The 14,842-nt window shown below is 45.9% G+C and overlaps 1 protein-coding gene across 11 annotated transcripts in view; it reads right to left on the bottom strand.

Annotated features, from left to right (window-relative positions):
• Positions 1 to 14,842, bottom strand: part of TFAP2B (transcription factor AP-2 beta) — a 64,286-nt gene that overhangs the window by 33,289 nt on the left and 16,155 nt on the right. For 8 of the 11 annotated variants that reach the window (XR_013983529.1, XM_080997438.1, XM_080997439.1 and 5 more), the window contains one exon: positions 5,986 to 6,048. The exons of the other annotated variants lie outside the window; for them this stretch is intronic. Coding sequence is in view for 7 of the 8 variants with exons in the window: in XM_080997438.1 (XP_080853564.1) it covers positions 5,986 to 6,048 (63 nt within the window). In the remaining variant the exon portion in view is untranslated. The remainder of the gene's footprint in view (positions 1 to 5,985; positions 6,049 to 14,842) is intronic. 11 annotated transcript variants of the gene reach the window in all.

Here is a 14,842-nt window from a genome sequence, read left to right as displayed (position 1 = left end):
AGTGTTTCACATAGAAAGACCCTTTGGGCATTATCCTCGGAAAATGAGAGCTGCTAAACTGAGAGGGGCCAAAGGACCCCATCCAGAATGACAGTGAACAGAGTGGGAGCAGCTGCCATGGAGCCTGACTCCATCCTTTACGGCTCACAGTCATGCTTGGAAGTCACTCTAAGACTAAGCTGTGGGCAGAGGAGCTCCTTTCCAGGACAGTGAGACTCTTCTTTCAGGAAGGAGCAACTGTGGCATAATAATGAGGAGTCAGTCTCGGACATTAGGCATTTCCTACAACACAGAAAGAAGCCACATTGCTGAAGGTGATGTTGGCAAGAGTCCCATACTGCCTATGGAAAAGGACCAAATGACAAATTCTTTCCATGGAAGTAGTGAAAGGAGACATGCTGCAATGGGTCCCAGAACAACAAGGTGAACTTGGAAGGGAAGGAACACAACCCATATGGAATAAGTCAATACCTACAGTACTACCAGACTTAACATCACTGTTTTCTATGCAATTAATAGCTCACATATTTTGTGTTCCTGGATACTAAGTCTCCAGTATAATGCAAAGGTGGGTCATTCTAAGCTCTCCAAAAGGGATCACCTAAAAACTCAGAAGAAGAAAGGGGTGCACTAAAAGTTGGCATACTGCCTTTACATGTCTATCAGAAAACATTCGGCTGCCATGGGGTTGGGCTGGAAAGCCTTCTCCACCAGCAGAAGCTGCCAACTAGTTTTCTTGCACAACTCCTAGTAAATACCTACATAATAGTCAGAAATGCAATAGATTAAGGGTGGCCCCCCCACGCTGCCCCATGCCAGGACAAGATTTTGATCATTTTATATCTACCTATTGGGTGCTAGTTTTACTTATTTATTTGCTTAATTATTCATAATCCACCATGTGTGTGTGTGGCAGGGTACAACATAAAAACACAATAGGCACAGGAATGGCAGTGGTGGAGGGGGATGAAGAACCCCACTCGTCACTGAGAAGCCAGGTTTAACAGGTGGATGTCTATGAAGAGAGCCAGCTTCTATTGGTCAACTTGAGTTCAGCAGAATACAGCTGTTGTGTCCCAGTTTCTTTATTTTTTTTAATCTGTGTTCATCTTAATTAGTGCACGAACTCTGAGTTTCCACTCTCTCTTTTAGGGTGACATGGAGCCTATGCTCTAAACCCTTACATGGAGTGGGAAGGGCATTTCACTAGATTTATAGAGTTGGAGGGACCTGAAAGGTCATCTGATTTGCTGCTGGGCTACAGCATCTTGGATAGGTGGCAATTAAGCTTTGAAAACCTCCAATGAAGGAGAGGCCTCCATCTTCCAAGGGAGTTTCCCTAACACTTTGTCAAAATCACCAATATTGTAATTTCAACCCACTGCTTCAGGTCCTTTCCTAAAGCATCAGAAAATAAATTAGCTCCATGTTTTAAGATGCTTGTCATATCACCACCTCTTAATTGTCTTTTCCGGGCTAAATAGCATGTTAGGCCACACCTGCTGAAGCTAATTTTTTGCACAATATTTAGGGTGGGGAAGAATATCCTTGTTGTATTTAGTCACCCAGTTGTCTCTCTAAATCTCAAACCAACAATTGTATATCTTTCTCTGGACCAGTGACTGTTTCAAGCTTTTTCACAGATTAGATATTTAGAACACCAACCCATGAATCTATTAGTTTAACCCCAGGGTAGTTGCAACAATACTCCAATTAACCCTTCATAGATTCTTCCTTATCTCTAGGGAAGTTGCCCTGGTGTTTCTAAGTATATTTGTAATTATGTAGAAGTTGGAGACAGCAGGCGGCCTTTACTACAACCACATGGTAAAACAGAATATGAAACAAGGGCAATTAGAGATTCACAGCCTGACCCACTAACCCATTGAGCCAGAGAAACTTGTATGGAAAGCTCATTTAGGCACCGTGAAGTGATTGGGAAATCACATTCAAAAGAAACATTTTGGTTTAACTTGTTCCTGGATCACATCTATAAATACAGTTTTTAAAAGAGGGAAGTAAGCTTTTGAGCTGTTTAGTGTAGCTCCGTAGATTATAATGGACAAGCCAAAGAAAAAAATATCAGTGTTCTTAATAATATTTGTGGGATATCCAGAAAGAGCAGTCAAGTCCAGCATTTCCTGTTTGCTAGAATGGGCACTCAGAGTTTGGATTGATCAGTAGCTTCTCTCTCTACATATAAACTGTAAGACACTTTATGCACTGTATAAATAAATAGTTATTACTCGTAAATATTTGTTTCATTATTTTTTAGTACTGATTCACAAATATAAAAAGGAAAGGAATCCAATAAATTGCTAGCCTGGTAAGCTTAGCAGCGGGATCATTTTTGCACTGGTTTGATAAAAACTTGTATATTTGGGGTTTTTTAACCCTTTATCCTGGCTTGGAATTGATGAAAACATTATTTTTTATTTAACAAACATACTGGGAGGGCTGGGTGTATAAAAAAAGCAAATCATTCTAATTCCAAATGAAAATGGAGCTCACTACTGAAAAGCTGCTTTTCCCTAAGATTCCAAGCTGCTCAAACAATTTATTTCAAGAATGAGCGCTGTTTTAAGAGAATTAGAGCAAATTCACCAACTATAAGTAGACTTGGGTATAAAGTTATTAAACAGGGCACACACACCCCCCCAAAAAAAAACAAATAGAAGGAAATTATTAATGATACATTTTGCTTGCTACTAAACTTTTTTAAAAATCCCTCTGATTTGCAGCAGGTGCTCTGATCAATCAACCAATCACTATAATTTATACAAAGACTTACTGCATCCCTCCCCCAGTTGTTTCATTTGCTGCCTGTAATTGAGAACAAACCGTACTTAAGGTACGCTTCATGCAAGAGTTAATAAGGGCTGACAGCTGCTGCTATTGCTGCTTCCTTGAGATCACTGCAGGCTGGTGCTACCTTAATAGACAAAGCGAGTTCTCAAGTTCCGAAAGGGAGGGAAGGAGACATTTGGATTCTACAAGCATGCCCTGCAGGAAGCCAAATATATGGCAAGTCCAGATTCTGTACTTTACACTCGTTCTTATTTAGAGCAGATGAAATGATAAACCTGTGTCCGGACTGTCCCACTTCTTTTTTTTGGGGGGGGGGGGATTTCTGGATATAGAAAACTAAATGTCGGAGGAAAGGGTTATAACCTAGCCATTTTCCTGATGTGCTAGATTTCTTACACTTGGGAATGTTATCCAAAGGCAAAACACTGCACCGTTTGAGCCGCCCGCCTGCAATCTGAAGTGGTACACTCCTGTAAGGAGGCTACCACAACTATTATTTGTGAGAACCAGGTCGCAGCTTTCTATGACACTTTCATGCCTCAAAATGAATCGCATCTATAATTGGTTAGCAGAGAGGAAATCCAACTTTTAAGAACTCCTTAAAGATTCTTAATATCATCATATCCTGGCGCTAGAGTTTCAGCCAGGTGTGAAGTACAATCTGATCTATTTCAACGGGACTCTTTATTTCCAGCTTCGTATCCCTAGGAAAAGGATTGTTGTCCCATTCATGAAAATACTCTTTAGTGGCAAAGGGGGCGGGAGTATGGTGTGCGGGCGCGTTGCATATATATTGATTATATACACATCATCTTCCGAGCTTCCCAAACGTGTAAGATCGAGTGTCTTAACAGGCTAGGCTTACCAAGGAAATTGGCAAGTCAATAACCTCAAGGGAAGGAGTAGACAGAACAAGCCTTCGTCCAGGTTTTATTACAAAATATTTCCTTCCACCACACCAGAATCCCACACTAAAGCGCTGTAACAACTACAGAAGTCCCAAGCCCGTGTTAGATTTCATAGATCCGTGCTGCTTGGTGAGGATTGGACGGAGGTTTCAAAGTAAACGACTGAGTGGTTTTGCCTCATGGGAAGCGAAAGCTGGCTCGGCTTCCGTTTGGTCTTCTCGCTCATATATTTTATCTTCCTTATTTCACGCAGTTCGATTTATTATTTATATTATTTTTTAAAATATATATCTATATCGCCCTTCTTCCGAGGGCGGTTTACAATATAAAAACACAAAAATACATAACATAGTAACAAACTAAAACAGTAAACCGCCCCGCCCCCATTTAAAAGTCCATCGATATTTATTTATTTATCTATCTATCTAATCGATCTATGACTCGTCTAGGGCAAGGTGTTGCAGAGGCTTATCTGTGAAATCAGTCCCAATTGAGTGACTCAGTTGTGGCTGAACTGCGCCCTGTGGATAAGGGGAATGCACTCTGTACATGTTCAAAGGGACTATCGTCATTATTAATCTGCATCTTCTAGACCTTATTATCGGCTTTGTAAAACACGTTCTAGGGGTCTCATAAATCTTTCAGCTGGATCCTAAACTTGATTTTTACTAAGATTCTTTAAGTCCTCACCAGAACTTCCTTCCGAGAGATGTATTTAGAATGAATCTCCCATCCCTCCTTTTTACCACCCCTACTCTGCATTTTAGAAATTTTTATATTAGCTCCTCAGTCTATCAAGGCTCCTGAACGCCTTCCATGACCAGAAAATAAAATATCAAATCACAGAAGGCATTTAATTAGAAAGAAACGAAAAAGGTCCAATCTCATCAAACAGAGTGGGAGCAGCAGCCTTGGGATCTCGGCTGACCAGGCCTAAAACCAAGTCTGGGGGTGAGTTTTGCTGGCGGTCCTCTGCAAAGACCCCCATCCTAAACCGCCTTCAGCCTCTGTCGCCCCCGGCCGCTTAACTGGCTTAGCGAGGACGTCATAGCAGCTCTCACTGGCAACGCAACAACATGGTCACGCCAAGAGAAAGGGGTCCCATTTTTAAAACGAAGACGACCCCCTTACACACCACTTGCTTTTTAGTTGCATCCTCACACGAGGAAACCGCACCCTTACAGGGCAGGTCAACACAGATTTACTCCGAAGCAAGCCTCACTAGTTTACTGCGGCGGGGGGGGGGGGTCTCAACCTTATTCTACAAGTGGCAGCGCCCCCTCCCTTTTATCGATCGAGAAGCATTTTTAATAGGCGCTGAAAAATATTTACAGCTGGAATCGCAGCCAACTCCATAGGTCTGAGTCATTTCGGGCCGCAATGTTCTCAGACGCGCTTGCCAACAAACCATTCGTCTGCCCCGAAGAGTTTTAGAAGGACAGGGATGTAAATGAAAGAGCCTGAGATGCAGTTCTGCCCCCTTGTCTTCATCAGAAAGAGGCTGCCTGTCTCCAGGATTGCCACTACTACGAGGACGCTGCTGGTAGGGTTCGTTGGTTTGTTAAATTTCTGTACTGCCCTTCATCCGAGGATCACAGGGCGGTTTACAATAAGACCATAGCAAAACTAGAAAGATGCCCTATTCCTAACGCTGCTCATCTTTCCTGGAAGTATCTTGCCATAACTGTTAGCAGCAGGTATCCTACATTTCTTGGGTTGTGGCTGAAGGAATACATTCAGGAAACAGGGTTTTTTTTCCGCTTTAGAGGACTTGCGTTGGAACTGAGTACTCTTACGAAGCCTCATCCCTATACATATTTACTCGGAAGCAAGTCCCACCACGTTCGATAGGACTTGCTACCAGAGAAGCATGCACAGGATTGCAGCCTTACCTGGAAGTCAGTCCAAGACAATGGGACTTACTTTGCGGGGTGGGGGCGGTTAAATTAAAATACGTGACCAGATGCAAGGGTCCAGCAGCCTGCATCCTAAAGTTGTCTCCGAGGAGCAAGGGCTCCAAAAGGCGCCCTAACCCCACCCTAACCCCAACCGCACTTTCTCCCCAGATGCTTAATTTGGTTGGGACCATTCTCACGTCCAGGATCCTTTTCACCCTTTCCTTACGTGGGGATGTGCTTCCAATTAAATGTGTTGAGGTCGGAGCGCGAGTCCTGCAGCCAACTGGGCGGTGGATCTGGATGCCAGTGTCTCATCAAACCCATCCTCCAAGTAAGTTGACCATTCAGGCTGCAACCCTGTGCATACTTACCTGGGAGTAAGCGCCGTTGAACACACTGGGACTTACTTCCGAGTAAACATACATAGGATCGGGCTGGACATGAGGGGGAAAAAACAAAACAAGAACACACACACTCTACTTGATGTAAATAAAATATTCATCTGAGTCAGAGGCTGCGATCCTAAGTCACAAGAGGGACACTCATTAAAATGAACGGAACTTGCCTCTAAGTAGATCTGATCGGGACTGGAGTGCAAGGGGAGTTTAAACAGATTTTGCACTTGTCGCTTTGCCCGCTTATATAACTGAAGCGACTGCATTTCATAGCATTTTCCCATGTAGGTACCGTCTAACAGGTATTATGGCGCTTGCCTCCTGCTTCTTCTTGTTGTTGTTGTTGCTACAGTCCTTTTGAAAGAAGCAGCCCTTTAGTAAAGGGCGAGATGACATGGGCAAACGTTTCCAAATACACGGAGAGCTCCTGCAAACCTCTACATAACCGTATCCATTGCAATTTCATCGCTCCGGAGATGTGCGCTCTAATCTCCAGTCCATCTTTTGTAAATTACCTAATTCTTCTCTCTCTTTTTGAAAGGGAAAAAGGAAAGGAAAGGGAAAAGCGAGCCTCCCATGGAAGAAACTATAGGGATCGAGTTATCCAGATCTGTATAATTACTTTTATATTAAAGCTATTGCCAAATGTAATGCAATTTGGAGATTTCAGTTACTCAAGATATACCCATTAGGTGCACAAGAGCGGGGGCGTACGCGGCACAACGAACAGCGAAAGCACACAGCTCATGATGAATTTTAACCTAAATGCCTCCTCCACTTTTTGTTGTTATTGGTGATTACGATGATCCAGAAGAGCTTAATTTTGTTCTTGAGTTCAGCGTAGCAACGATTTTACGCTCCCAGCCATGGTACCTCCACTGTCCCTGAACACCAGTTGCAGGGAACCACAAATGGGGAGGATCTGTTGTGCTCTGGCCCTCCTTGCCGCCTTCCCATAGACATCTGGTTGGCTAGTATGAGAACAGGATAACGGACTAGATAGGCCTTGGGCCCGATCCAGCAGGGCTCTTCTGTTAGCTCAAACTACTTGTTTCTGATGCTAGCGCTCAGCCCTGAAACTTTTCAGAGGCAGAGTGACTCTGAGCATGGACAGAGCTCAGTTGGCTCCTCGCTGGGTCTGAAGTACTATTAACATCTGTTTTACTTCTCTGTAGCCATTGAATGCAATAGAATTTATTTCCCATAAAATATTGAGGGTCGTTCTTCACTTTATATGGAGGGAAGAACTGGAATTCCGGACTGGTATCATTTCAATTGCCGAAGTGTGGCTGGGTGTGCCGTTTCTGAATGCTCCCCAAAGTAACCCCATCGCTCTGCATTGGGTAAACTAGCACACGAGAGAGAGAGAAGGTTTTGCACAGCCTCTTTCCTCAGCGCCAACATTATTAGCGGCAGGGAACTGTGACGGCCACCAGAGCGGCGTCCGGAAGTGACCCCAACCTGCAACTCCCCGGCTGAATCCGCCACCCATTCCGTAAGGCCATCATCCCAGACCCACTTTGCAACAGCCCCCACAGAACTCAGCGGGGTCTTTCCGTCAGAGCAAATCCATGTTCCCGGCTAGTCATCTACTTTCTTTATAAGCCAATGGAATTTACTCCCAAGTAAAAGTCACTAAGATTGGGGAGCGGATGGGGAAGGGGAGTTAAGTAATTGCTGCTTTTCTTCCACGAATTATCATTATCACGTATTTATTTATACCCCGCCTTTTTCCCTGACAAGGTCTCAAGGCGATTTACAGCGACCCGCCCCCCCCCCCCTTGAGCCACTACATCCTTTGCTTGGGCTGCTGTACCGGGCAAGGGACACCCCCCCCCCCCCCCGCAGCTCCTCTCTCAAACCCAAGAGCCTTTTCCTCTCTCGTCTCCTTGAGAGCGCTTCCTCCCGCACCCGCTGCCACTCCGGTGTAATATTATAACCGAGGTGGGTGCTTTTGTTTTAATTTCTAACAGAAGGAAGGGACCGCCCTCCCCGCTTCGCTTCCCATCTTCGTCCCTCCCTCCCTCCCTTTCTCTTGAGCTTATCAATAGGAGCGAGGGAGCCGCAGTAGCCGCTTGGTTTGCTAGTAATTATGAACGACAATCCTGTTCCCGAAAACCGGAGCTCTTAGTCGAGCAAGATCGCTTTGAAACGACAGCAGGAAACGGCAAGGAAATGGAGCGTGCAGCAACCCAGCGTGAAACTTTCGCTTCTTTACATGTTTACCATTTTCCACGCATATATTAAGGCTGGGCGGGCAGGGAGAAAAGAAAATCGGTTCTCCATTGGGTTGCTCCCACACAACAGAGAGCAAACAAACAAACAAACAAACTAAAAGGGGGCGATTCCGGAGCAATGGGGCTCCCAAATACCTTGTGATAGGATCACAAGGCTAGATTTATGGCGCTTCTGAGTTTCTGTTTATTTTCGTTTTATATATTAATCATACGTTAAAAAAAAAAAAAACCGCACTTAATTAGGGTTTGGAATCGTGGAATTGTTCTTATGTAATGTGGGTGTTTTCTGCAGCAACACCCCAAGCCACGACCCATTTGCTCCCGAGGAATCCTCTTAAAATAAATCGGGCCAGTAGCCAGCAAGCGGATTGTGCTAATTTATCTGGAAGTCTCTTTAAAATCTGTTTGTGTCAAGTAATGAGCGCGCAATAATTCGAAAGTTTCCCTCTTTTGAATAGACAAGTGTTCTTGGAGATTGGTCCTTTGGATACTTGCTGAGAAGTGAGTCCCGCGGGTTTCAACGGCCAGTTAAATGTTCAAAGGTGCAGCAACGACTTGGCCTTCAATCCCACGTGGCGGACACATTTCTCGGAAGAAAATATTCCAGCAAGGCCCAAGGAAACCAAGGCTGTGCCCTCCCAAGGCTGTGGGCTTCAACTCCCTGCAGACCCGACCACGGGCCACCACGGCTGAGGCTGCTGGGAGCCTCTGGAGAGCACGTGCTAAACAGCCCTGATGGAAAGCATTTCTTCGGTGTAAATAAACATTTACTACCAAGCCAAGCTGCAAAAACACATAACTATAGAATCACAGCGTTGGGAGGGACTCCAGAGGTCATCTGGCCCAACCCCTGTGGTGCAGGAACATCCACACACGGTTCCCCATCCAATCTGAAACCATACCCGACGACCCTGCTTCGCTTTGTAAATCTGCTGGCAGGCTTCCTCACATCAACCGCTAAGGACACAGAGAGCTTTATTTCCCTATTTTATATTATTGTGTCTCTTCTAGGACCAAAAAAAGTATGTGTCCAGTCGTGGGAGGCTACAAAGCTTCAGCTCCGGAAAACTTTAATGTTAAACCCATTTTCACTGAATGGAATTCTACACGCTCTCGAATTCATCTTTCCAGTTATTTCGATTTAAGCAGTTTATAGTGCCATCCTAACTTGGCTAGAATATCGCAATGGGATTCAGCCCCCTGTAAAGACCTGCCGAGGATCTCACGCAGCCTTAAACCGCACTACCTAACAGCTGGAAGAAAAAGGAAGAAGTTCCTTCTCGACTCAGCTCAGTTTTTGCATGTTCTGAGTTTCGTTGAAATGACTGGCAAAAAGCTCAAGCGATTTTAGCAAATATTTGCCCGATGCGGTCAGCTCTCTCTGTCCCTCTCTCTCTCTACTGTACTCCAGATTTGCCTCTCCCTTCTCTTTAGCTGGCAGCGAGTTCCTTTAGCTCTGGGCTTTGGGCAGGCGTGGTGCTACTCCTGCAAACAGGTTTCAGGCAGGCCTACAAACCCGCCTCCCCGTTCGGGGGGGGGGGGGATATCAAGTCATAAATCGCTACAATCGGCAAGTTCAAGACGCCCCTTGCCCTTTTCACACGGGTTGGACAAGGGCGTCAACATAAAGCGCTGCATTCAACTGGATCCCAAAAGTTAGCCTTGGAATGTCTCCCGGGCAAAAAGAGTTAAGCTTTGACCCGCCGTACCTGCCCCGCTGCATTCAAAAGCGGTTTTTCTCGAAGGAGAATTAATACTAGCCGATGGCCCAGAACGGGATTTTCCCTTCTCCGTTCCTTGCAAAATGGTATCTAATCTTATCTATACATATAATGTGTGGACTTCTTTCGTGAGAGTCTTGACCACTGCTGAACCAACCACAGGGTCCATCCCTGCACACTGCTTCTTAGAATGGCTTCCAACTGCTCAGGTCCCTCTTCTTGGCCACTTCCTGCGCTTTACACCATAAATCAAGCACAGCCAACGCATATTTAAAGGGCACGACTTTCCTCAAAGAATCCTGGGAACTATGGTTTGCTATAGGTACCGGGAATTGTAAGTCTAAGGTTGCCAGGATTCTTGCGTGCATTGAATGTGCGTTGATTATATGCGTCTCTGTGTTCAAAGCTACAATTGCGCTCGCCACGCAGAGGAAGAAAATGCGAGCGGGGTGGCGGACGGTTCCCCGTTGGATTCCCAGGGGTTTGCCCACCGTGGGGAGTCAGGATACGATCCCACGCATTTGCTGCTGGGATGCGTTTGCCGCTTTGAGGTCCAATTATCTACATATTGATCCCAAAGTAACTGCCAGTGACAATTTCAAGTGGGAGAGGGCTTCCTACTAGCCACATCCAAAACAGCCTAATAATAAACTACCAAGCCCTCGGGTTCAGCAAAGTCATGAGGGTGGACCAGCCATGAAGTCTGCAGAGATGGGAGAGAATCCATATCACGACGCGTTCCTTTAGGAAAGCCTTGCAGGGAGTCTCCCTCAACGCGGCTCCGCACTTCCGACAGACTCCACCCAGCGGCTACGGGGACCGGGAGTCTCCTCGCCCCCGCTTTACCGCTCCGTGCATAATCAAAACATGGCTTCATCCAGCCTTTTAGCCAACGTGCCCCACCCTCAATGCCGGTGTTTGAAAAGCCATTCGAGCCGCTGGGGGATCCTGCTCCGCCTTGGCCGTTGCTAATATTTAATGTCTGCCCGGGCGAAGGGTTCATACATCTCCCCGCCCCAGGAAAGCGTGCGATCTGGCAACTCAGGTAACCCGGATTATCGAATCATAAGCGTTTGGAAGGGGCTCCCAAGGGTCATTTAGTCCAACCCTCTCTGCAATGCTTAGTTACTCTTAACCTTATGGAAGTAGTCTCCAAATCAGAAGTAAGCTCTACTGAGAAACCATTAGGTTCGCTATAAAGTAAAACAAGTTAAAAGACGTGGTGAAGTTTGCTCAGGGGTGTTCCAGGGTTGCTTGTTGTAGAGTTGGACTTGAATGGCCTCCAATTCGCATTTCACCTCTGAGGGTGGGAGGGGCTGCCATCAATTCGCTCAAGGTGCAAACGCGCCGGTCGCAAAAGCTGCAGTCCCGAAGTGTGTGACTTGGGAAGGCCTCCCTTCGTTAGCAACAGGGTTTTCTGCTGAGGATTTGACTGCAGAACATCGCAGGGCGCGACGGAATCCCAAACTCCACTTTCGTGGAGGGGATTCGGCGTTGTCACCGTTTGCGCTTACTGCTCTCTAAAGCTGGGACTGCCGCCGCCGCCGCCGCCCCCCTCCGCCTGCCTTAATGGAAATAAGAGTTACGAATGATTTTTTAATGTCTCGTTGGATTTTTAGCCTGTTAATGTAGCGCATCCCTCTCATTATTACTTTATTGATTGCTCATTGACCAGCCCCCTTCAAATCGTATTAACCACCCTCTGCCACTTTAGATTAGGAACTGCTTCTCCCTCCCCCCGTTTTCTTCATTTTTCTCTTTTCTTTTCTTTTCTTTTCTTTTCTTTTCCCTTTTTTTTTTTTTTTTTTTTTTTCCAAAAAGCACCTTTCATTATAGCCTCACCAGCACCCCAGCAACGGAGATCCGGCTTGGCAGCTTAATGCTGCCTCTAATGGGGCAGCTCAGAGACAAGGGGCCACGGTCCCTGCCTATTGCATTAATAGCTCAAAGGGGGCTAATACAGAAAATTAGCCTTAAACGAGCTCTGGAGATCTCCAAATGAAAGAGCCATTTATCACGCTGGCTACCTCCACTCCACTCGTTTGCTCTCTCTACTGGGAACAACTCATTTCCTCTTAACTAAATTACCTCAGAAATGTCAAGGAAGCCCAGATCGCAAACATAACGAGAGAAGAGGGAGGGAGGGAGGGAGACAGTGTGCAGCTCACAACATATTGTGTTTCTGCGACGGAGTCAAGCGCCTCAGCCAGGAAACAGCGAGGTCGGGGGGAGAGAGAGGAGTATAGACAACCCATCTGTTTACTTCAGTTCAAGATTAGTAGATGGAGAAGGAAGCAAGGACGAAATAAAAATAAACAATTAAAAGACGACACGCGAGGAAGACAGAACTTGACTATGAAAAGTAGTCCTAGATTAAATTAACAATTCGACCCAATGCACTTTTACTACAAAGTAAGCTCCTACTAAACTCAGTGGGATTCGCGCTCTAGTAAGTTTGCTTAAGGCTGAAGTCCCTATGGAAGCGAGGATGTCTACTACTTCCTACTGAATACAGCCGGGCAAACGGGGTTAGGATTGCAAATTAAATTAAATTCATGGGGCCTTCAGCAGAACCAGCCATCGGACTCTGAAGTACGTAATACAACAGAGGCTCGACGGCACACGCAGGTCAGGTTTGGTTTTTGCTGCCGCTGCTACTGCCTCAAAAGAAACTAGACAGGCAGGCAGGCAGAGAGTTTCGCACCCAGATCCGAAAACAGGTTTATTGGGTATTGAGGACTGATTCATTCGTTCAAATACATTGCTTGATTATTCACGCCACGCTTTTTGCCTTGCAGCCCTGTTCAGGGAAGTTTTTAGTGTGTGTTGTATTGAGCTTTTACTGTTTGTTGTTGGGAACTGCCCAGAGTGGCTGAGGCAACCCAGTCAGACGGGCGGCATAGAAATAATAAATTATTATTATTGCAGCTGCACGTGTGAACTGTCTGAATTGAAACGGAACTGCGTGTTTGCGGGAGAGATGCGCCATTTGTCTGCAGGGGCTTCTTCCACCAGGCCTCCCAGCAGTTCAGAATCAAGCACGCACATGCAAACCTCCTCTCTCAGCCACCCAGTTCCAGTGGAGCTTGCCACCAGCCGGATGTGTGCAAGATGGAGATATGAACTGAATTTTATTCTGGTTGGTACCAAGGTTTTAAACAGACGACTAGAGGGAATGAAGAGGGTTACCGTGTAGTCTTTCCTCTCCTCCCTCTCACGCTAAGAAAAAAAGGGGGGGAGTGTCACACACTGGGACCAGCGTGGCAATAAAAGATGACAGATATCGCCATTACTTTCATAGGCCTCAAAGATCGTAAGACATGGGCGCTAAGGGATGAGCTGAATGTGTTAATAATTTATCTCCATATCGCATCTCCTTTGTCACTGGGATATTTTTGCCTAGAAAAATGGGCACCGCTCTGTGTGAAATAGGAAGCGTCACTCCACTTTTCTATCCGTTCACACGTAGCAGAGAGGGTTGCAGCTGCAACGATCCCTTTGGCATTAGGTTCCAGCCAGAAGAAAGAGAGCGGCCTTCTCCCTGCCACAGATCCTGCAACTATCTGCGCAAACACCTCGCGGCCCCTGCAGCTTCCCTCTTCCCAGGATCTGCTTAAGGACAGGCAGCCACAGATGCCCCTAGGCCTTTCGTTGTTTTGCTACTAGAAACCTGTCCAGCCATATTTCTCGAAAGGGATTTCAGACAAGGCTCACTGGAAGGAAAACATTGAATTCCCAAGACTTTTTAATTGTGTGTGCAGAAGGTGTGGGGAGTCGTCCACACATCTGATTTTAAAAACAGGACGCTCTTCTAAGAGTAGTGAATGCGATTCTGGGCAGTGATTCTAACGCAGTTACTATGGCTTCCAATGGAACAGATACCCCACTCATTTATACAGTTGTACCTCTGGTTAAGAACTTAATTCGTTCTGGAGGTCTGTTCTTAACCTGAAACTGTTCTTAACCTGAAGCACCACTTTAGCTAATGGGGCCTCCAGCTGCCACTGCGCCGCTGAAGCACGATTTCTGTTCTCATCCTGAACCAAAGTTCTTAACCAGAGGTGATATTTCTGGGTTAGCGGAGTCTGCATACTATACAATTGGCATCTATGCTTGCAATCCTATATAACTTACCTGAGAGTAAGCCCTATTGAACTCAAGAAGCTCACTTCTCAGTAGAGGTGACAAGGAAGGCAATTTAACCAAAAATACTTAAGATCGTGCTACGAGTAATCAACTTGAATAAAATATATGGGGCGGGCAGGTAAGCCCCGCCCTGCATAATCGATCACATGACGCGGTGCACCACACCATTTGAAAAGCAATGCCAATCAACTTGGGGGGCAGGGGGCAAATACTCCTTGACCTCTAGGAGTTGGCTCCTATGTAGAGAGATTTGTTAGACAATATTATGCAGCACACACACACACCGGGGCAGGAGGGAAGGACTCCTTAGGACTAAGTTCGACTGGACTGACTTCGCTAGCAAAAGGCGACAGTAGCCGGGGTTGTCAACGTGGTGTCCGCAGATGCCGCCGGACTCCAATTCGCAGCGGTACAAGTCATAAATGATGATGATCATCTCTAGACATTGGCCATGCTGGCTGGGGCCGATGCGAAAGGGAATCCAACGACATTTGGAGGATATATAGTCTCATCCTCATCCCTCAACCTCAATCACATTTACTTAGTTGTTTCATTGGCTTCGGTTGTTTAGCGCCGCGGCCTTAAATTGATTGGCTTGCTCATTATCGAAATTTATACGACGCCGTTCTATAAAATATGCAGTTACTTCCCTCCCGAGAAAGTTATTAATAAGTACTCTGGCTTCGGAAGAGACTTGTGCTATAAGACCGGGCTGTAACGGTGCAACCC

The sequence above is a fragment of the Podarcis pityusensis genome, assembly GCF_964106645.2.
Source record: "Podarcis pityusensis genome assembly, chromosome: 3".
Taxonomy (NCBI): domain Eukaryota; kingdom Metazoa; phylum Chordata; class Lepidosauria; order Squamata; family Lacertidae; genus Podarcis; species Podarcis pityusensis.
The sequence above is the reverse complement of the archived record's forward strand: the minus strand, read 5'-3'. Positions and strand labels throughout refer to the sequence as shown.